This window comes from Triturus cristatus, chromosome 11, assembly GCF_964204655.1.
Source record: "Triturus cristatus chromosome 11, aTriCri1.1, whole genome shotgun sequence".
Lineage (NCBI taxonomy): Eukaryota > Metazoa > Chordata > Amphibia > Caudata > Salamandridae > Triturus > Triturus cristatus.
In genome coordinates this window covers 1,180,995,798-1,181,020,598 of record NC_140594.1, presented here as the reverse complement: position 1 = coordinate 1,181,020,598, position 24,801 = coordinate 1,180,995,798, and the positions used below count along the sequence as shown (strand labels likewise).

The following is a 24,801-nucleotide window of genomic DNA, read 5'->3' as shown; positions in this document are numbered from 1 at the left end:
CGCATAGTTTTACATGCTCAAGGTCTACCCATTGCATGTCATTAGGAGTATGTTGTGTGTCATTGAAATGCGCCGTCATCCTAGTGCTTGCTCTGTGGCACCGGATGTTACTTCGGTGTTCACAGATTCTTGTGCTTATTTTTCTTGTGGTCATCCCTACATAGTGTAGGTCGCACACACATGTGATGAGGTATACCACTCCCATAGTGTTACAGGTAGTGAATTTCCGCAAGTCCCATGTTTTGCCTGTGTTGAAGGACACTCTTTTGGTGGTGGTAGTGAGGTGACAGACACTACAATTGCCACACGGATGGTGGCCGGTTGGTACTGTACTTAATACCTGTTGGTTGGTTTTGGTTTGTGGTTTTGGACGAGTGTGTACTAATAGGTCTTTCAGATTATTTGCCCTTTTATGTGAGAACATTGGTGTCGGTATGTTTAGAGTTCCACTGTTTAGGATCCGCCAATGTTTTTTCACTAGTTTTGAGACGTTGTCTGAAGCTATGTTGAAAGTTGTTATGCATATTGGTCTTTTATCTTTCTTGTTCTCATTCCTTTCATAGGTTTCAAGCAGGGCATCTCTATAATTGTTTGTTGCTCTTTTCTTTGCCTTTGCAATGGTCTTGGGAGGGTAGTTTCTCACTCTTAATTTTTCAGTTAGCACCTTTGCTTGTTTGTCATAATCAGATGTTTCTGTACAATTTCTCCTCAATCTGAGAAACTGTCCAAAGGGAAGGTTTTCCTTGAGATGGCGTGGGTGGAAGCTCTCATATAGTAGGAGGCAATTCTTAGCGGTAGATTTAAAATGTGTTGTTGTTTTTAACTTAGAATAACAATATATTTGAAGAGGCACACACTAAATAATCCTGGTCAGAACAGTTTTGTACGATATTCTCACACTAAAAACTAAACACTTTCAACATAAGCGTGCTGCAGGGGAAGGCATGAATAGTCAAACAATGCCAGCAAAACACGTCAATATATAGGGTCAATGAGACCCAACCTCTGCGCACTGTAGCTATAGGTAGAACATACCTTTAGTATGTCAACATCATAAACTTCACAATTATAAGCTGGTGAATTTCTAACACAAATCAAATCCACATCAGACTCGAAAATTGTTCAAATATATTTACAATGAAGTAATCAAATATCAGTTCAAAAAAATGTCCATAAATCCATCAAAACAGAAGTTATTCCAATTAGATACATTCACATTAGATCAAGAATTTTCTGGATGCCCAATGCATTTCGAGCCGGACTGGCTCTTCTTCAGGGGCTTGAATTCTGAAAAAATAAACATGAACAATATACAACAGGTATGCCACAAACATCTGACAGGTCATAGCAGCAACAATTCATTACAGTACAATGTGCCAGAAAATTGAGAATCAAAACGTGTACTCATGAAAAAATAGAACCAAGTAAAACAAATAAGAAATGAAATGAAAGAAAGAAAAGCAATCCTTCACCAGAATGTGCCACTTCCACAAAAACGAAGCAAATCCACAAAAGCGAGTGTGTTAAAAACTCTCGTACATCAATAATGATACACAACCACTTCTCTTTGTTAAATGGGCCACCCGTGAGACGCCCACCGTGATAAAAAGCAAAACAATGAATACCTTGTTCATCACAATGAAGGCGCTAAAAAGCGAACGACTGGAAGAACACCAGGAAGCAGAGAATCAAACTAATGCTCAAACCCTCCGGAGAGAAGCAAAATAATAGTATCATGAATTCAACTCTTAGACGCAATAATAATAACATGTTACCACGTAAGAAGGCTGGAACAGTTCAAAGAACCGGAACCCTCCCGGTTGGCGACGGGGCGGACTCGGGAATGCTTTACCGCGTCCCCGACGGAACTAAATACAAACCCGCCGGTACACGGAAGTACGCGGTCACTTCAACAAAACTAAAAACGGACACAAGTCCGGTCTGAATGAGCGCTGTGGAAACGAAAAACGGACCAACAAATGTGCGAACCAAGGAAAACTGAGAAACCGCCATATTACCACGGGTACATAAGTATGCTCGCGATTTAATAAGGGTGGAGAAACGCATACAACACAAGTGACATGTGTGAGGAAATTAGGAAAAAGTGAGATGAAATACAAAATAATGAAAAAAATTTAACTCAAATTTGAAAAAAGCAAATTAAAAAGAAAATGTGAGCACATCGAAATTCTTCATCAAAATACCAGCAGTCAGCACGCAAAAACATGCCAGTTACAGTGATTAAATCCAAATTATAAATAACATGAATAATCAATTCGATCATTAATTCCCTTGTCTATCAGGGTGTCAAGACGTCTAATCCAAAATGTTTCTCTTTGAAGAAGAGCTCTAGTAATGTCCATATCAGACTGGTGTGTTACTCTTTCTAACACTGAAAATTGGAGTTGGGCTATGCTATGTCTTTCCTCCTGCCAGTGAGTAGCTAAGCTACTACTTTTATTTTGTGTCCTTATAGTGCTCTTGTGTTCCGATATTCAAACTTTAATCTTGCGTTCAGTCTTACCTACATATAGTTTCCCACATGGACACTTGATGTAATAAATCAGTTTCCCGGAATTGCAATCAGAGTTATGAAACAGTTTGATGATTTCTCCTGAGGTTGGATGGTGTAACACATTACCTACAATGACGTTGTTACAGTGGATACAATTCTGACATTTCTTCATCCCTTTGAAATTGGTAATGAGTGTTTTTGTCTCTAATTTCTCCACGAGTTCCATGAAGGTGAAAAACATTATCATTAAAAGGTGGGAAATACTGCAGAATGAACCTGATTTTAATAACATCTTCAAAGATCCACCATTGTTTGCCTATACTCGTTCAAAGAATTTGAAAGAACTGATTCACTCTCCTAAAAAACCACCCATTACCAATTTCAAAGGGATGAAGAAATGTCAGAATTGTATCCACTGTATCAACGTCATTGTAGGTAATGTGTTACACCATCCAACCTCAGGAGAAAAGAGAAAGCAGACACGGTGTGGGCACTGCTGCATGGGTCCAGGTCTATACTTACCTATATATATTTTCATAAATTTGTGATACTTGATATTCTGGCTATGACATTGTTGCGGGGCATATTTAAACCCAATATTATGGTACGATACTACCTGGGGATACCTGAAACCAGGATTCTGGGATGGTGGTTAGATAAATTGTACCATTTAATGGAGGAAATACAAGCCTCACCCTTACCACAACACTTGACATATTGCTCTACAAAGTAGAACTTGCCCCTGACAACAACAACTAACACCTGTAACCAGTAGCGTAGCAAGGATGCCACGGGCCAAACGTAGGTGTCTGGTTGGTCACACTCTGATCGCACAGGAGCATTTTCATTCCCGGATGCCGCAGTTCCCAGTCAGGCTTCACAGACATGTTTTATCCTAAGATGCACACAATTACTGCGTTCCCCGAAGGGCAGAGTTGACCTCCTTGCCTTCAGGCCATCCTTCCCCTATAAGCAACTCAAAACCCACTACGATTCCCTTCACCTAGGAAAAACTCTCCCAAAGTGGTGTTTCTTCTGACTGCGCCACATAAGCCTTTCCCTTTATGGAAGCCTCAAACAAGACTTCAATGTCTCATTCCCACAAAAAAACCCTGAGTCTCATGTTGCCTCAAGGGCCAGGTTCATTGCAGGTTGGGTTATGCTAACACCTTCTTTCTGGATGTCTAGGTGGATAGGGGTTCATGGGCCAGACTGGTCACTGGGCCTGGAATGTCTAAGCATGTGTCTGAGGCAGAGACAACTCTGACCAGTCTAAGGGGCAGATTTACGACTTCTGGCACATCTCTGCTAATCAGCAGGGATGCACCAGAAGAGTTGCAACGCATCTGTCCACCCGTGCGCCACCACTGATGCGGCGCATTTACAATGCGGCGCACTGTGGCGCACGGATGGGCAGATGCGTGTCGCATACCCCCCTGCGGAAAGGCGGTGCATTGCTGGAGCTGCGTCGCAAGCGCGACGCAGCTCCAGCAAGGCTCGGGGGTGCCCTATCCCTAACATGCTGTGTCAATCCTTACGCCTGCTTCATGCAGGCGCAGGGTTTTGATGCATCATGGCCGTAAAAGTGACTGAGTGAAATCTTGTAGATTTCACTCAGCCACTTTTCGGAGGCGTTCCTGAGCCGGAACTCCCCCCCCCCCCCCCCCTCCCTTTGCAGAAACGCCCACATGTGCCACAAGGCTTTACAACGTGACGCATCTCCCTAGATGCGTCACGTTGTAAATAGCCCGCAGCATGGCGCTGGCTTTGCGCCGCCGCTGCGTCACAAAAGTGACGCAACAGCAGCGCAAACCTGGCATAAGGGGCTTGTAAAATTGCCCCTAAATGTCTCTTTGTATCACATAGTTGCATTCATGACAACAGTCTCCTCCCCGCTAATGCTGGAGCTGTAGGTACTTCATTATTATCATATTTCTTTTTACATTTTCAACTTCTCACAGAGCAGTGGGGCAACGCTCCTCCGCCTTTGCAGAGGAGCCACCACTGTCACGTGCTGTCTCCAACTTGGCTCGTTTTCAGGGTCAGGGCAGCTCTGATGACGCACCTCCCTCCACCTCCCCCCACCCCTATGTTTTCGCCTGTGTGCTCCTTTTATCTTACCCTCTTTTTATCTCCCCTCCACCTCATTGTGGATTTCATACCATGCCGCAGTTCACCTTTCACTTGTGTTCCATGAACTAGTTTACTGCAGACTGATATCTGCTTCTATTATTAATTGATGTCACGTTCACACTCAAGGAAACATTTAAATAAGTAAATAGATAAAAGATGAGGTTTAAGGCTTCACCCCCCTTTCTTCAGCATTTTTTTTTAACAACCCCGACCTCCCTGACATGCTCGCTATAAGAGCAGGGTAAGATTGCGGCCTGCAGTAAAGTCACGCAAGAACCTGTCCCCTCAAAAGAACGCGACACAACTCTGCACAAGTGGTAAATCCATACAAAAGCAACAGTTCACACAATAAATATTTTGATTATGGAAATCACAAGTTTTCACTAATTTATTTCTTTGAAAAAATTCCATGTCATCTGGAACAAAGGTCATCTGATTTCACTTTCTGTTACGTGTCCAGGGTCTAAAAAGTAAAGGTGGGTAACAATTTCCGTTCCGCTCGCGGAAATTGCGAAATGTCAACATTTTCGCGTTCTGTGCGGAACGCGAAAATGTCGAAACTTTTGCGATCCGCGGCGGAACGGAAATATGCAGGGCAGGATTCATTCTGGCACGATGCTCCTGTCATTAAACCTCAATAGGAAGCACTTACAGATATAAATAAAGCAGGTGCCCGAGTTGACGGTCAAATTCAGTAACGCATTAATCAGCCCAAAATCTCCGTGAGCACGCGAAATTCCCGGAGATTTTTTGCTGTTTAGCGAAATTTTGCGAAAGGCAATTTCGCAAAATTCCGCCCACCGTATACGACGTAACTGCCCGTACCACAAGGACCTTATGGAATTCCACTCTTTTGATAGTTGGAGTTTTAAAGCTGACCTCTCAATGTGGAACTGATGTTGTTCTGACTACAGGGGTGAAGGGTTGGGTGCTTTGGGGGGGGACAGCATGAAGGACATCAAAGTTAATGAAGGGAATGTTTTCACGTCACATGATGTATCATTTCACTTCAACTGGAAACCCCCAAATTCAAGACATCTCAAGGCTGGAAGCAACCCTTCCCTGGAGCACCTACCACCTTATGGCTCTCCTTGTCACTCAGCTGAGAACCCAACAATGCGCTCTATTAGGAGACCACTCTTCTTGTATTTATGCAAGGTCTTCTTACACTCTTCTTATGAGAAAACTGTGCACCTGTTATTCTATGTTGGAGCTTCTCTCATGTGTACTCTCATTCAAAGAATGTTTGAAAAAAACTATTAATGTTATACAAAAGTGTTGGAAGCAGTGCTTAATTTGAGCCGGAGTTTGCAGGTGGGGCCCATTGGCACTAATTTTCGGGAGAGCAGCACTTTTTTTTCCTCATCTGACATTTCCCGAAAGCAAAAGAGGAAAAATCACACAAAGTGGGATGAAAGTAAAAGAAAGGTGGAAAAACCATCACAAAGGGAGAAAGCGGGGAAGGCAAGAGTGGGATAAAGATACAGGGAATGTCTGGTGGTGGATTAAAGAGTCCTGAGATGGATTCAAGTGTACCCCACCTTGGTATTCGGCGCACCAACCTTTAATTACACCGGCCTCTATAGAAATATATAGAAATAGTATTTTTCTGGCTATTAGGTTAATTTTGATATAAATAACGGAGATACTTTTAATAGTTGCTAGGTGGGTTTTTCTCCTTTTTCTTTTTTTTAAAGGACCGGCTAGGATCTACCAAGTATTGATCAATATACGCTATTTATTAATCATTAATATGTGTGCAAGTATTTTTGATGAAATGTATATGATGTACAGCTGGATTTATTGTATTGCATTACATATGGTTTTCAATAAAAAAACGAAATTAAAAAAAAATATTTTAAAAAAATTACACTGGCCTTGGGGTGTGAGCAGAGCTTCGGGCACCGACAGTCATTCTTTTACAAATTAAGCACTGGTTAGAGGGTTCACTCGGTTGCTGTGCATAGCAATATTGCACTATCCTTGTTTTAGAAATAAACTTCCGTAGGTTTAAGAGTATTTTCTCTTATCTCAGACATTCCTAAAAAAGCACTTATTCGTTATGCATCTGCTAATGTACTCCACGTTTCACTCATCCTAAACTCAACCTCTCCTATATTGTACGACCGACGTCAATCAATCAATCAATCAGTAGATTTACAGAGCGCTACTTGTCACCGGAGAGGGTATCCAGGCACTGTCAATTACATTTTACACGTACACACCTAAACCAAGGTATCCTGATATTGGCAATGCTGCCCTAATCTTTGATATAAGAGCTGCACATCAGAAGATAATCACAGAAATATTGTCTACATAAAAATTGTGTCCTAAATATGGTTTACGAAAATATTGTCCTGTGTAAGTGTGTGCTCTGCGTACTTAACTTCTTAAAGGTAAAGTGCAGCTTTGCAATATTATGATTCAAGTTTATTTTAATTCCCCTAATTAACTAACTTTTACTTACTGTACTGATACTTTTATGTGAATAAAACATACATTGAGAACCGAAAAGCCTCATGATGCGGCTTCTCCTACTGGCCACGCCTAAGACTCAGGGGCAGATTTAGAAGCCCCTTGCGCCACTTTTGCGTCACTTTTCCCATGTTAAAAATGACGCAAAAGTGGCGTGTGGGCCTTGTAAATAAGCCCCTCATAGTCCAAGATTATACCCTTCCTGCCAATCGACCCCATTAAATAATAAAATGAATTTAGAGGGGGAGTGTCTCCACCCCATTTGCTGTAGATTTTTTACTATGAACTCGAATGAGCTATATGTTTGTAAACAATATTTATGACACAATGTATGTCACACTATATTCTGATAATGGTATTCTGGTACCACACCTGTTTTATCCCTGCTGTTACACTATCAGAGGGAATTGTGATACATTGACGATCGTATGTATAGGGGTGGGCGGTAAAGTCTGCTCAACTGGTGGAGTTCGCAGAGCTCTGCCCACTCCATGCTCCGCCTGGAGCACAGAGTTCCAGAAAAACTCTGTGAACCGACACGTGCAGAGTTTTTCTCACGCGCAGCTCCCTTTCATTAAGTTAGCAAGCATGAGCAAGAAAAAATGAGTGGTAGGATGAGTCCCAGAGCAATATTTCAAAGCAGGCGGTTGCGGCAGGTCGCTACCATTCACGTTGAGAATGGTACCGCATAAAATCCACTCGAGCGGCAGAAAGAAGCAGACGCACATGGTGCAGTTCGCGCCGATTTGACAGTGCATAACAAGCTCCCAGTGCTAAAAATCAGCTTGAGCAGTGTGACGTGCTCGCAGAACTCAGTGAAATCTCATGGAGTTTTCATGTGACTCTGCGGAATTTCGTGGAGTACAATTCTACAAGTTCCGCCGACTCTTACTTATGTAGAGCACAATAATACCGCCGGCACAATAGAAAACTGTTAAATGGAAAAATAAAAATGTTTTACAGGAAAAGAGAATTGTAATTATTTGGTGTAGAACTCAATTGATTTTAGATTCAGGTTACAAAAATAAGCTTTGTGAAAGATTTCTAATAAGGCTTTCAATACTGCAATTCTAGCAATGAGAGCCTTAGTCTCACTGCAAACATTTCAGTGTGAAAATAGATGATGGTGGAAGTCACATGAAAAGTCAGTAAACGTATTTGTAGAATTTCTGTTAGAGCCACAATTTTTCTGAACATAATTTTGATTGGTTCCCTTTCTTTGAAGGACATGTCTCGGCACGAATCAGGAAACGCCTGGATTGACCGGTTCAATGAAATTCAGGAGGATGAGCTGGAGGAGGAGCATGGAGACAAGTGGCAGCTCCACTTCAACTATAGCATAACTAACGAGCTGAAGCAAGAGAAGCGGAAGGAAGGGTGGAAGGTTTTCGAGAAGCCGTCTTATGGCAGGTAAATATGTTAAACTACTGCCTTTTTGTGGTGAGCGCCCCCAACCCTGCTGGATACCACAATGAATCCCAGTGGGCTGATTCCAACACCCATTCACCTGAGGTTGGAGCAATGGGTATCAATAAGCTGGATAATATTAACCCTTATTGTGGTGAGCGGTGTTTAGTTTGTAAAAAATATAAGTGCAAAGGCCCAAAGATGGTCTTAGGAAGTTGCGGTCCATGCGACTGCTGCCAGTTGCAACTGCTGGTGCTGGAACTGTTGTATCGTCCCTTTCTCTGACATAGTTCCTATATCAGTGTGGAAATGTGGATTTTCCTGATCAGTTATGTCCCCTATCTTGGACCCCAACGGTTCTATATACATGTTACAAGTACATGTATGTTCCCTCCAGTTCCAGTTTCTAAGACGCAAACATATGTGTGTCTACCGTCAACATGTTCTCTGTCAGATCCGCCATCAATGGGCTGGATATTCGATTCCTAAGTATGAAAGGCCACCGACTTTATATGGCTAAGTTACTCCATTTTTACAGTTCAGGCGAGTAGGCCCGATTCTGTCCTCAAAGCCTTTCCCTGCTCTCTGTCTCTGACAGCTTCAGCTTGAGCTTGCATCTGTATCCATGAACTTTGTCCTACTCCCTGTGCAGCTAACGGTGCCTGCCTCGGCTAGTTTTCGCCTGCCTGCCTGCCAAGAAGCTGTATTTCACCTTCGAATTATCTATTTTGCTCTCCAGCCGATGCATTCCTGTCCAGTGATTTAGGTAAACATTTCCTTTGGCTCACAAGCAGAGGACTCAGCCTTTCCGTCCTCCTGCAAGTGATTCATAGCCCTGTTGCCATGGAAAGTTTTCTGCCCCTCGCATCTCATATAGACACTTAGACGCTTGTACACGCACACAGTCAGTATAGAATAGATTCTGTCCGAGAGTCTCTTCCTTGTGGATAACATAGTTCTTTAAACATAGGATGTTAGATATGATTTGGGATTAGGATGACTTGACCCCCAGACTTCTCGTCTCCACATGTAGAGCTAAATGTCAAGTCCCCTTCACCCCCTAGTTGCACGTCAATTACACGTCATACTGCTGCGCGCGCATCTATGCCAAGTATTATCTTATAGATCCACCTATGTCTGATAATCCTAACCAATTATGTTTCTTTTATTCCTTATTACGCCTAGTTTCGATTATGTCACTGTCACGTCATTTTTCTTATCAAATGTTACGCCTTCTACATTCGTTTCATTGTAATGTACTTATTATAAAAATACATGTCTGTTAATGAATTATTGTACTTCACTTCCTGAACCCTCGTGGTGACGGAACCTGAAGGCCGCCACTCGAGTCGGCCATTTTGAATGGAATAAAGCCCATTAGAAAACCTCTTATACCACGGATTCTGCCTCTTGTTATTTTGAGCTATTTACTTTATTTTAAGATTCCGTATGAAATTCAGTCCGGTAATATTTATTTTATTTACCACATAATGGCGCCCGAATAGGGACACTTTCTCATCTCACGCGCCGGCGGTGCGTTGCAGGCCCGGTCTCCTGCCACAGCTGGACGGACCATAAACGCGTACCAGCAGGATTTCCTGTAAGCTCCCTCCGGTCAAGCGGGGGCGACTGAGGCTGCGATCAACCCAGACGAGGCGGTGAGAAGTGCGAAGTATCCCGACCAGAGCCTAGCTGAGAGAGCAAGATCCGAGGTATACAGAGGCCCACCAGGTTTTCCGAAATCCCGACGTCCAGAGGGTCCGATGTCCGCAGTTATCGAGTCCTGTCCATTCTCTGAGGCCTTCCGTTTCAAGGAGCTACTCGGTGAGTACCATCGCCGGGGAGGCGTGTTGACGCGCACATAGGTTGTGCCGGTCAAGACGGATTTGGGTACACAAATCCGGTCTGCACTGTTTAGCAGTGTATATGTACTGTTTAGCAGTATATCAAGTATTCCGAAGTATTCAGTTATTGTCAAGAATTCAGCGTGGTGATTAGTTAGGCAGACTGTCATCATTGTCGATCATTGTTATAATGTTTAATGTTTAATGTTTAAAGTATTCAGAAAATGTCTTGCATATTGTGGTATGAATGATTGTTCATTGTTCACTGTTCATTATTGTGTTTCTCGTATTAAGCAAGTTCAAGAGTAAGTATCAGATCAGTTGTCAATATGCCGCTCTTCTCGAAGTTAAGACAGATTACTACCAGAAAAGGGGTGCTTGAAGAAGCAGTTCCCATTCCTCCTAGAGACACTCCAGGACATTTCATGTACCATAAGCATGGCTTAGATGCCATATTGTTTCTTGATCTATGGGTAGATTATACCAAAGGATTACCGGAAAGTCAAAGGTGGCCCATAGCGGGAACCTGGGATGCAGAGTGCATCATGAAAGTGGAGGAAGAGTTATGGAAAAGAAAGGTCAGACAGTCACAGAAAGACGCTGTTGAGTTATGGCGTAAAGAATCTCATAGACGAACAGAAAAAGCACGTAGACAAGAAGAGAGGAGTAAAGAAAGTTCAAATAAAGTTCAAGAAAATCTATTAATTGAGGAAGGTATCCGAGTGAAATCAGAACAAGTAAATAGGCAAAGGAATGCTCTTATGAATGGTATGTATCCCCTTCTAGCCGAAGGACTGCCTAAGGCTGTTACGGAGGTGCCAAAAGACTTGCCACCCCCATTATTTCCAATTAAGGTACATCCAAAGGGGCATCCCAGAACCGCAGAAGATGTTTTTCTTTCCTCATATCTAGATGACGCAGCTCCCGAGTATGCTAACGCCACACCACATAGACCGTCTGGCGGAGGGGTTCAACGTCAGGATCAGGTATCGGTCCCCGTGCAACAGCAAGTCCCGATACAAGCTTCGGCAAGCACATCTGTTTCCGCATCTGTCTCCGCAGTCGACTCTACAGGGGTATCGACACCCATAGTTGCTGTGTCACGTTCGACGAACCCTTTCACACCCGACGCCCCAGATGGGGCCACGGGAGGTGCTAGCAGTATTTTTACACCACCTAGAATAAATAAACTTGTCTTTCAAGAGTCAGCACATTCACGTACACCTAAGTTCGTAAATGAACGTACGCTTAAGGAACTCCTTGTAAATTGTAGATATGACCCGGTGGTTGGTAAAGAGGACGAAATGGTCCTGGCATCATTACGTATCAGGCGAGCCGCAGAGTATTTAGCGAGGTTACCAGGGATGACTACGCATCTGGATAACATATATCATTTTGTTCAAACAGGACGAGATCCAGGATGTATTAACAGAGCTATGGAATTCCAGAAAGTAGAGATACAGGGGGAACTGTTACGTTTCCTCATAAACTGTGTAATCAGAAATCAAGATCGTCCGGGGGTAGACCCGAATGCAATGCTTATTCTTACAAGATGGAGTCAGAATATATCAGAAGGGAGACACGATAAGCAAAATTGCATAATAGCCATGTGCCGAAAAATACGTAAAGAAATAGAGCGTATTCATGAAGAGAGATTGGGAACAGACGAGTTTGAGCAAGATGAAGTGTCCGAATCAGGGAATTCCGCAAGACAGTCAGAGACCATAGCCTATGTAGGCAGAGGAAGATCTTGTGAAAATACTAGATGTTTTTCTGATCCAATACACTCTGTATGTCCAAATAATAGCAGAACGTATCCGACGCCTGTAATAAATCTGAAATCTCCTGAACATTTGTTTCAAGCCGCAGATAAAATACTACGAGAACGAAGGGGTTATCACCTCCTCGATTCCATAGATGAGCAAGAATTAGCCAGATCAGCCGTTCACTGGATTGTTAGTCCTGAAAAATACGGTGATGAGACCGTAGCACACACGTTTCTCAACCTCAGTACAGATGAACAACGTTTAGCTGGAATCTATATGATTCAGCAACTCCTCATATTATATAAGAGCCAACATGCTGACCCTGGTCCTTTACCTGATATATTAACGGAACTACTTACGTACAGATGGAGAGGTTCTAGTAACAAGCTAATTAAAGAGATATTAGTGTCACGTAAGCAGTACGTCCTTTTTGTAAATCCAGATTCTCTCTCCTTGCCCCCCAGAGAAAGAGCACCGTACTACATGGATAGACAAAATCCTTTACGGGAAGTGCACCCAATAAAAGGCGAAGACAATGAGTTTCACCGTGTATTTGTTTACACACCCATATCAAAAATGGAATTATTAGAAATGAAGAAAGTAGTACCTAGTCATGACAAAGACCCAGCGGGTTTCCACCGAGAAATTAAAGACATGTTACTGATGGGAGAGTACACCTTTCCTGATATTATGACGATATTAAAGGTGCTTTTGCCTGCTGGCATTTATGAAAAACTGAAAGAAAAAGAGTGGGAAGTGGGAGACCAAAAGATAGACTGGACAGCATTAGCAGAGGAAGAAAGGGGCCGAGCTGCAGGTTCAGGGCTCGGGGATAAAGTTAAACTATTACCAGGTTTACTAGTACAGGTACTGCCACGTTTATTAACTACAAAAAAGGAAGATTGGGGTGCAATCACAGCCTGTAAACAAAAGCAAGATGAAGACACAAGCGATTATTATGCTCGATTTGAAAAATGTTTTGGTATAAATAGTGGTATAAAAGCAAGTAGTGACTCATATCCACATCTATTTGTGACAAAATTAGTGGAAAATGCATTGCCCCCAGTAAAGAATAGAATATTGAAATTCGAGAGTACCTGGCAAAGTAACACTCCGTCGCAAATGCTACAAATGTTACAGTATCATCACAATAGAATTAGGGATGAACAAGAACACGAGCATAGACGCATGAAGGATACAAAAATGAAAATGCTAGTTTCTCAGACAGTACCAGCAGATGGTCACAAAAAGGGTGTGACACATTCTGGTGATTCTGCAGTTCCTGTAAAAGGAACCTGCAATTACTGTAAACAACTAGGCCATTATGTACATGATTGTCAAGTCCTGAAACGTAATATAGCTACAGGTATTGCAAAAGAGAGACCACGATTAGTTAGACAAGATCAGAATGAACAAGGAGCTATGCAGCATGGACAGTCCGTGCCAGTTCAGCAACAGTCTATGCCAGCCTCACAGCAACCCATACAGTTTGTGCCAGCTGCACCACCGTTGCCTGCTACTGCCACACAAACTACAACACAACAAATGTATCAGACTGCACAGTATGAATACCCTGAGTATCAGCGTTACGCATGAACCAGCCTAGAGAGGGAAGTTGACTTACCGCTTATCGAGATTCCGGTAGATCAAGAAGGACCTTATGTACATAGTGAATTATTAGGTCAAGATAGAAAATTCTTACTCGATACAGGGGCAAGTCGAACAACCATAAAACGTAGTGAAGTTCCAGGGGCACCCCTCTCAGGCTCTCAAAATGTTTCCCTTGGTTTTTCAGGAAAACCTATTGTTAATGAAGTATCACAGCCTCTACCACTTACGATAGGACCTTTGACACGAACTACAGATTTATTGCTTACTAAATCATGCCCAGAAAATCTGTTAGGAATTAAAACTCTGAAAGCACTAGGAGCCATAATATGTTGTTCTCCGGAAGGAGTAAGGTTGTTTTTGCGTGATTTTAAAGGTCACTATGTGTCTAGAGACATGGATCCCCGACTACAGACTTTACCAGTACATCTATGGGCACAAGGCCCTACGGATGTTGGCTGCATGAACATTACACCCTATCGAGTTACATTGAAAGCAGGAGTGGTACTACCACGAATGCGACAATACAAGTTACCGCACGATGCTGTAGTGGCTTTGCTGAAAATCATTGATGAGCTAATTGCCCAGGGAGTAGTTGTAGAAACAGACTCCAATGTATGTAATTCACCGATAATTCCGATTCTTAAACGAACTGATCCTACTGCTCCACCAGTGTACCGATTGGTTATTGATTTGCGTGAACTAAACAAGTGTATTGTACCACAATTCCCTGTGGTCCCTGATATATCATCATTGTTGACAGCAATTGATTCCGAAGCAACATTTTTTACTGTAATTGATCTCAAGAATGCCTTTTTCAGCGTCCCAATAGATCCGGAAAGCCAATACTTGTTCGGATTCAGTTTAAATGGGCGCAGCTTTAAATTCTCACGCGCTCCTCAAGGATTTACAGAAAGCCCCAGCATCTACAGCCAAGCACTGAAACGAGAACTTGACAGTATACACATGCCAGTCAATACTGCACTACTTCAATATGTCGATGATCTGCTGATCACCGCGAGAAGCGAGCCAGAATGTGAAAAAGCTTCTCTGACAGTTTTACATTTCCTAGCCGACAAGGGGCACAAGGTGTCCCCTTCTAAGCTGCAATTCTGTGTTCAGCGAGTTATTTATCTTGGTCACTCGCTGTCCAAGGAGGGAAGGCAGCTTACACCAGATCGCATCCAGTTAATTGCTAACATGTCAATACCCCAGACACAAAAGGAGGTGCGGGCTTTTATAGGCCTCACTTCATATTGTAGGCAGTGGATCCCTCAGTACGCATTTCTAGCAAAACCACTCATTCAGTTAACCACACAGGAGGCAGCCACATCGACTGTTCTCCCTTGGACTCAGGAACATACACAAGCTTTTGAAAGCCTAAAGGAAGCTTTATGTCAAGCACCTGTTTTAGCAACACCATGTTATAACAAACATTTTACACTCTTTGTTACAGAACGCGAAGGTACTGCCTTGTCAGTACTCACTCAGGATCAAGCAGGATCACGCAAGCCATGTGCTTATTTTTCCAGTACATTAGATCCCGTAGCTCAGGCTTTGCCTGCATGCCTGAAATCAGTGGCAGCGACAGCTTTAGCAATCAGACAAAGCGATGCCATAGTATTAGGACACCCATTGACAGTACAAGTACCACATGCAGTAGAGGTTCTTGTGAACCGAACACAAACACAACACTTGACCATAGCAAGACTTACCGGTTATGAGCTGACATTGTTTCAACCACACATAGAGATCCGACGGTGTAATACATTGAATCCTGCTACACTATTACCTGTAATTGGAACAGACCCACTAGCTCATGACTGTGTTGAAATCATTGAAATAAAGACGAAACCTAGACAAGACTTGACAGACGTTCCATTGTTAGATCCAGACCTGACGTTGTATGTAGACGGATCATGCATGAGAGCAAGTACAGGAGATTTAGTGGCCGCGTATGCAGTCACAACAGACACTGAAGTTATTGAGACACATTGTATAGATACTCTGTCAGCCCAAGCAGCAGAACTTATTGCTCTAACGCAAGCCTGTATTCAAGCCACAAATAAGAAAGTTAATGTATACACTGACTCACGTTATGCATTCGGAGTTGTACACGACTTCGGTGTGCTGTGGCGAGAGAGAGGTTATTTAACGTCCCATGGTGCCCACATTCAGCACGGACCCCTCATTCATGCCTTGTTAGACGCAATACATCTACCCACTGCTATATCAATTATGAAATGTAAAGCACACACGAAGGTTACTGATACCATTTCTCAAGGCAATGATTTAGCTGACAAAACAGCTAAACAGACTGCTCAGAATCGCACATTAGACATGACAAGGCCAATAGTTCAGACACCAACACAATGTATGACAATTAAGGATCCCGCACTTGACGTAATTGACATACAGACACATGCCACAGCAGAAGAAATAAAGAAGTGGACTGAACTAGGAGGGATCCAGACAGATCAAGGATGGATGACGAAGGAGAAATCTGTATGGTTTCTCCCTGATTCCATGGTTCAAGCCATTATAGCTACAGTTCACAGTCCAGCACATTTAGGAGAGAAGGCTATGCTAGATAGCATTCAGCACATTTGGTTCAACAAACATTTACGAGCAGCAGCTAAACAAAAAGTTCGTACCTGTATGATATGTTGTCAGTTTAATCCAGGAAAGAGTGTTCCCGTAGAGCAGGGTGGATTTCAGCCTCCTGACCATCCTTTTGAAGTCCTCCAGATGGATTATATTCAGATGGAACGTTGTCGAGGATTCAAATATGTTCTCGTAGTTGTCTGCGCTCTCTCCCGTTGGACAGAGGCGTATCCCGTATCAGATTACACTGCCCCGACTACTGCCAAGCAGCTAGTTCGAGAATTCTTCCCACGGTACGGGTTACCACGTGTTGTATATTCAGATAACGGCCAGCCTTTCTCATCCGAATTAATGAAACATGTCTCACTCTTGTTGGGATATCAGTGGAAATTCCACTGTGTCCGACACCCCGAGGCAGCAGGTCTCGTAGAAAGACATAACCAGACACTGAAAATCAGACTGTCCAAAATATGTAGAGAGAAAGGTGTCGACTGGATAGTAGCATTACCAGTTGCACTCTTTTACATGAGAATGGTAGCACACTCTAGAACAGGGCTATCCCCGTATGAGGTGATCTTTGGTAGACCACCGAATATGTGGGGGACGCCTATACCACGTAAAATAACTGACATTGACTGTAACATGCTGACAGATTACTTGGCTTCCTTGATGTCTGCACTACAATCTTCTCGTTCACAGGTAGCTGCAGCCTTTCCCGACAACACTGAGGCGAAACCCCATGACGTTGTTCCGGGTAATCTTGTCTTTGTGAGAAATTTCGACAGGAAAAGTCAGCTGGAGCCCAGGTGGAAAGCACCCAAGTTGGTCCTGTTGACCACAAGAACAGCCGTGAAGGTCGAGGGACGCAAAGGGTGGATTCATTCAAGTCACGTCAAAAAATTTCATGGACTTCCTCCTGACACAGACAGTACTGCCCGTGTGTCTTCCCCCATTGACTCAAAGCTACCTTTGGCTGAGGCCAGTAGCACCGAACTCTATAAACAGAAACTCAGGTCCAGATCTAAACTGTCGGACGATTTGATTGTTTAAGTCCTCTCCAAGGTGAAGCGGTTGAATCTGTCCCGACATGTACCCCTTAGGTCTGAATCACGTAGAGTCCAGAATCATAATGAAACGACATGCTTATTGTAAATTACTGCGTAACCACTGTATTGTGACTTTATTAATTTTGTCTTCCTTGAGTTTTTTAATAGTTACTGCAAGTATATTGTTGCATATGTATTATCCTGTTTCTAAACGTGTTTTCAATATAACCGATGAACATTCTTTTAGTGACTTACCCCCACATGAGTTGTCCTATAGACTTGCGCTGCGCAATAACACATTCATTAGTATGTTACATCATTCCCATCAGACTAGTAATGCGACCAATTGTTGGGTGTGTGGCCGACTCCCTCCCTATCAGAATAACAAAGGAGTTCTGCCTTTCTTTCCACATCCGTTCACACACAATGGCTCCTGTGGAGCATGGTTTAGTTTATTAAATTCCATAGACCCAGACACAGCAGTTTATCAACAACATTGGATATGGGGAAATCTGAATCTAGTTTTATTCAAAGTCTGTCACCCTGATAAGGAGGGTCACCCCAGTAGAACAGGAACTGATTTAGAAAATGAAGTGTATAAATTAGGTAATTTTACGCCTAATCTTATGATTTTGAATGTCAAATCCGAAGTTGAACTAATTCTGCCCACTATGTCAGTATTTCCAGTAAAGGGTGAATTATGTGTAAGAAAAGTTGGTTCCATACACATGGGCCATAGCCAATGCGTTACTACAGTAGAATATAGTGATCAAGGTAAATCTTCATTTAGAGCTTCTCGCCATTCTTACTTCATATGTGGCCAGACGGCATATATGCGTCTGCCTCTAGATTGGGATGGTACCTGTTACATAGCATTCCTTCTGCCACCTGTTTTCCTAGCTCCCCCTGATTATTATCGAAATGTTCATTTAGTACACAATAGAGAGCAAAGAGATCTCCCAGTTGTCGATTATACTGAGACAGCATGGGACAAGTATGTAGATTTCAATAAAGGTATCTTTCCCTATATAGGTACTATATCAAATAGTAAGCTGATACGTAGACTAACCAAGACTCTTGAAGCTGTAGTAAACGAGACTATAGCCGCCCTAGGCAATCTGACAGAGGAACAATCAGTGATGAGAATTGTTGTTCTCCAGAATCGTCTTGTCCTTGACGTCATCCTGGCCGATAGGGGCGGAGCTTGCAGGGTCATCGGATCCAGCTGCTGCATATTCATACCAGAAAATTCGCCATCTGTATATAAAGCTATAACACGCCTTCATAAGATTGTAAGCCAGATACACGAGAATCCAGGCACTTGGACGTGGTCCGGGTGGTTTTGGAGTGTGATATCAGCCTGGGGATGGAGAGTTCTATCCTTCCTAGGTATTGGCCTTCTTATGCTCTTCAGTTGTTGTTTATGCCTACAATGTGGACCAGCGATTTGTGGTCTGTGTGCCACATCATGCATTCCATATCACAGTTCTCGTTCAAAATGCCGGAAGGAAGAAGAAATGATGCTCCATGAGCAAATCAATGGAATGATGAAGATTGATGTCTCGTGAAGGGCAAGAAGGGGACAAGGAGGGAATGTGGAAATGTGGATTTTCCTGATCAGTTATGTCCCCTATCTTGGACCCCAACGGTTCTATATACATGTTACAAGTACATGTATGTTCCCTCCAGTTCCAGTTTCTAAGACGCAAACATATGTGTGTCTACCGTCAACATGTTCTCTGTCAGATCCGCCATCAATGGGCTGGATATTCGATTCCTAAGTATGAAAGGCCACCGACTTTATATGGCTAAGTTACTCCATTTTTACAGTTCAGGCGAGTAGGCCCGATTCTGTCCTCAAAGCCTTTCCCTGCTCTCTGTCTCTGACAGCTTCAGCTTGAGCTTGCATCTGTATCCATGAACTTTGTCCTACTCCCTGTGCAGCTAACGGTGCCTGCCTCGGCTAGTTTTCGCCTGCCTGCCTGCCAAGAAGCTGTATTTCACCTTCGAATTATCTATTTTGCTCTCCAGCCGATGCATTCCTGTCCAGTGATTTAGGTAAACATTTCCTTTGGCTCACAAGCAGAGGACTCAGCCTTTCCGTCCTCCTGCAAGTGATTCATAGCCCTGTTGCCATGGAAAGTTTTCTGCCCCTCGCATCTCATATAGACACTTAGACGCTTGTACACGCACACAGTCAGTATAGAATAGATTCTGTCCGAGAGTCTCTTCCTTGTGGATAACATAGTTCTTTAAACATAGGATGTTAGATATGATTTGGGATTAGGATGACTTGACCCCCAGACTTCTCGTCTCCACATGTAGAGCTAAATGTCAAGTCCCCTTCACCCCCTAGTTGCACGTCAATTACACGTCATACTGCTGCGCGCGCATCTATGCCAAGTATTATCTTATAGATCCACCTATGTCTGATAATCCTAACCAATTATGTTTCTTTTATTCCTTATTACGCCTAGTTTCGATTATGTCACTGTCACGTCATTTTTCTTATCAAATGTTACGCCTTCTACATTCGTTTCATTGTAATGTACTTATTATAAAAATACATGTCTGTTAATGAATTATTGTACTTCACTTCCTGAACCCTCGTGGTGACGGAACCTGAAGGCCGCCACTCGAGTCGGCCATTTTGAATGGAATAAAGCCCATTAGAAAACCTCTTATACCACGGATTCTGCCTCTTGTTATTTTGAGCTATTTACTTTATTTTAAGATTCCGTATGAAATTCAGTCCGGTAATATTTATTTTATTTACCACATCAGTACTATTGCAAAGTATTTCACTCCTCAGATTTCCAATTAGATTTTGCAGCATCATATAAACACTAACACATATATTGCATTTAGTCATTTGTTTCAAATAAGCATTGGTCCATGTTAGTGAACAGAAAGGCTTGTATGAGACCCCAGACATGTGAAACGACAACAAGGTTCTCATTGCAGAAACTGGCAGTGCCCACCACGCACCAGTGGATGACTATACCTGCAGGTGGCATTCACCACGAATCACACTATGGCATGATATGTTATTTTATGATATATAGGGCAGTTTTTATTCACCACAATGTTCAGTAACTTCTTGGCCTCTTACTGCTGTTGGGTTAGTCGGAATGTGGTCTGTTGTCTGCTGGTTGTGGCTTCTTTTCCAAATGGAGGTGGGTCTAAAAGAATGTCAGATCTTGCGACCTGCACACTTGGTGTAAGTTTTTGGTTTCGATTATGATGTGTGTAAGTTTCACTAGGTACTCATTATGCAGACTATTGAATGCCCTATCCAAGATGGCTGCCTTTCAGATCTCTCTCTGCTAACCTGGGATCACATATTTTTTAAACAGGTGAACGAATCTGCGAGCCATACTCATGAACCACAGAGTGCACGGTACAGCGCACCTCATTGTTCTGTGTGAAGGATCAATGTGTGTCCTCTATCAGACATCATTGTGTACAGTGTGAGGGCAAATGCAGCCTCCTAGAGATGCCCACAGCACAAGCCTTCTCTGCCGTATCACTCTAGCAACACAGCACCCCTTCTTATGCATTGGATACAGAGGATCCAACCTATTTGTGAACAAATATCTGTAGTACCGGAGACGTCATCTGTATCAGGTTCTCACACTTGGGTATGCAAGGAAGCCATGCTCCCCAAAAATATGTGTCCCCTCACAATACTGTTGATTGCCACTGGCTGGTACCAGCTGCTCCGGCTTATTCTCTAATCACATACTGCCCACATGGAGATGTGTGATCTTTCTCAAGTTCTAACCCTCTAGCACAGATTGACCCAGTGAGTAATTTCACCCTCTCTTTTTTTTGCGTAAGATGTTACTGGGGTGCACCTCTTTGAAGAGGTGGCCATCTAGAGGTTTTTGGTTCTCCTGAGGCTCTGTGGGGCACTTCCGCACTGAACCAGGGTCCTTCTGCTCAGGGATGTGACATGAGGTGGAGCAGGGCAGCAGTAGTGTGGGACTGGACATAGTATTAAGGGGAGAGCGCTCTATGTCAGAGTACTTAATACGGAAACATTGTCTCTCATAAATATTGTGTCCAACATATCGTTTACATAAATATCTATTTTGTTTGTGATCCACCAGCTCGCCGGGTCACTGGAGTCTCTTGCCTTCATCTTCTATTGCTGGACCACTCGCCATCTTTAAAAATCCCACCTTGTCGACAGGAACATTTTGTCGAAAGTATTTTTGTCAGTGTGTGTTGTAAATAAGTAGGACCATTCCACGTAGTTCCTTTATGAAGATTTATTCCAAGTAAGATGTTATACAGGTGAGCCCCACCAGGAGCAGGCTCCCTGCTGCTCAGCCCTCACTCCAACTCACACTCTCTCTCATCCAGCATTCCATAACCAGCTCTCACACCAACATTCCACTCCACAGACACACAGGCTGAGCAGCAGGTATAACACATCTTCCTTTCTTAATACCAATAAAATCAACAGCAAAAGAATTACAATAAAACAGATGCATGTACAAGATGGCAACAATAAATACATGCAAGAGAGGGGCAACATCAATACATGTAGATGGAGAAATACATGTACACCAAAATAGGAAAAAGATAAATGTTAGGAAGAAGTAGAAGAATGCACAATCTCTATCGCTCACCACTTCTCCCTTTCTCACACAAAAAATACAAAATCCACGCTCACTTAAAACCAAGCCAAAGCAACACAACATTACAACGCCACCAAGACTCCAACAAAACCCCAGAAACCAAACAAGCAGGCTGGCCAGGCCAACAAGAGGTAGGAAGGGTCCCGACTAAAAGGCGCGACAGGACACATCACCTAGATAACAGAAAATTAAGTTGCAAAGGAAAAGCAATCAGAAACTCCACCCAAACCGAAGATTGGGTTGTGATGTGTGGGAAATACACTCCACACAGAACACGTGTGCAATGCACTCTTAAAGCAGGAAAAGAAAACGTAATGTGGGTCCGGACCTCAAGGGATAGTGAATAATCATCAACAACCCAAAACCACGTAAAAGTGGGAATCATCAACACACTAACATACCAATCATCACTTCTATCTTTACCTCTGAAAAATATAAGAATAACGCACAGTAAAATATCAAGCATGAAACAGGAACATTTTAGAAAGTACCAGCACAAAGCAACCTAGAACATCCTGCCGCAACCCAGACGTGCAAAAGAAGTGTAAGGGAAAAGCATAAAAACACCAGGAGCAGGCTCCCTGCTGCTCAGCCCTTACTCCAACTCACACTCTCTCTCATCCAGCATTCCATAACCAGCTCTCACCAAAACATTCCACTCCACAGACACACAGGCTGAGCAGCAGGTATAGCAGTGTGGTGGATGCGCCATAGGCAAATCTAAGTGCAGGCTCACATCTATAGTGGCTTTTTTTGACACTGAGAAACAACCCCCCACATGGGTGAGGGATTGTTTCTGAAACACCAACAAAAATTGATCCGTTGCGTAGGGATGTTTCTTCTGCACGTGGGGCCATTACTGAATTTCCCTGCCTGGGCCCGCCATGCCTAGCAACACAAGAAAGGGGGCAGCTTTGTAGCAGACTGGTCTGAGAGAGTGAATAACCACCAGCACAGGCTCCACTGACAGCCAATCAGATTTTTGGACGGTGGAACTGCCTTTTGTGCAAGATGCGAGAGGTCCCACTCCACCAAACCCTAAAAGACACCCTGAAACTTCATTTTACACAGTAGGTAAATCCTAGAAATCAGAGGCAACTTTGGTGACATTGAACTGGTTCTCTCAACACCTTTAACATGTGACACTTTAAACCTGTGAGTGGTCACTGTGCGGGCTGCTGCAGGGACCTGGGAGCGGCGGAGCAGGGTAGGTCGGCCGACGGGTTCCAAATAGGAACAGAGACACCACAATCGGGGCTCATGCACTCCGCTGCACTTGATGAGGCTAAATTACATATCTAACTAGATCGCCTCACCTCTCCAAGGGTAATGACCCAAGGGGACAACCAGTGGTAGGTAGCAACGCACCTCACCACCCACATGTAGATAGTTTTTTCTTTCTCACACGGTCCTGAAGAATCGCCAATGATCACTCCTTGACAGTATAGGGCGATAAACATGTTGACCTCCTGGGAGTTGAGTACGCGTTCTGTTACATTATAACAGAAAGAGTTACCCCTCCCTATTTTTCATTTTAATCAGGAAGGGTCCCTCGCAGAATAAAATTACATCACAGAGGACTCCCTTACCTATTTTAAAAGCACCATTCCTTAAATCTACACTCACCTAGGCCCCTCACACCCACGGCACCCTTACGTCAAGGAACAAAAGATCTCCGATAAAGAGCCCCTTTAAGGGTGCCCGTCGGGCATTGCGGCACCCGCCCGACGAGGAGCAGGCTCATATGATGAAGCATGACACCTAGCTTGCTGGGTGTGGGAGGACCTTAGTTCTGAAAGGAGGAATTCCCCTCCTTTTCGTCTGTATTACACTTGAGTTTTATATAAGAAGCTAACGCTTTTTTGTAAGTGATTATTAGATCACCTAGGAACTTCATACCCTTCTTTTGTATAGTACTTGTGCAGCAGCACTTTAAATGATGTATTCACTTTAGGCATCATGTTGTTAGTGCACTGTTTTTAAAAGTGGTGGTTCTGCAAGTGCGACAGTTGCGGTGATGGTTTTGCATGACCTACAGAGGCAAACCATCTGGATACACTACACACAAGGCATGTTTACGAGATTATGGCGCCACGCTGTGCCATGGGGAAAGGGCAGGAATGCGCCACTTTTATCCAATACTAGGAATTCCTGTCCTTTTCCCCTGTGCTGGTGCAGTTTTTGCCGCCTTGCGCCACACAGGTGCCTGTATTGTGGGCAGGATTGTTTTGTGTAGGTAGGGGCACCTTCCTGCACAAAAACAATCCTGCGAGGCATTTTGAGATATTGCTCCTCGTTGCGCCTCCCCTGCAGAGGCGAAGGTTTTGGCACATTCCCAGGTTTACACCTCTTGTAAATCTGGGAATACGTCAAATTCCATGGGCGTTGCTCGGGAACACCAACTGCAATGTCCATGGCATGCCTCACATGCGCAGAGTAAGGCAAAGCAGCGATCTGCACTGCCTTGGCTTACTCAAGATTTATGAGGACACTAAAGCCACGCAAAGTGGTTATGCGTGGCTTCATCAATCTGACTTAGAGCCTTGTGTTGCGCATGTTCCACTTTGCGTGGTGCAAACATGACGCAAGGCTCTTGTAAATATAATATTAAATATATCAGCATACACTCAAGATTAATGAGTGATGGTGAAAATCTGAAAATATACTAAGGGTTATTTAGTGATGGGGAAAATGCAAACATGCCCTAAGGATTACTGATTAAGGAGGCACATGTAAACATGCAAAAATGTTAATGAG

The 24,801-nt window shown here is 43.3% G+C and overlaps 1 protein-coding gene across 3 annotated transcripts in view; it reads left to right on the top strand.

Annotated features, from left to right (window-relative positions):
- The window catches only part of LOC146788676 (receptor-transporting protein 3-like), a 98,654-nt gene that overhangs the window by 25,620 nt on the left and 48,233 nt on the right, over positions 1 to 24,801 (top strand). For all 3 annotated transcript variants that reach the window (XM_085635903.1, XM_085635906.1, XM_085635905.1), the window contains exon 2: positions 8,349 to 8,533. In XM_085635903.1, coding sequence (XP_085492029.1) covers positions 8,352 to 8,533 — 182 coding nt within the window. In that variant the 5' untranslated portion in view covers positions 8,349 to 8,351. The remainder of the gene's footprint in view (positions 1 to 8,348; positions 8,534 to 24,801) is intronic.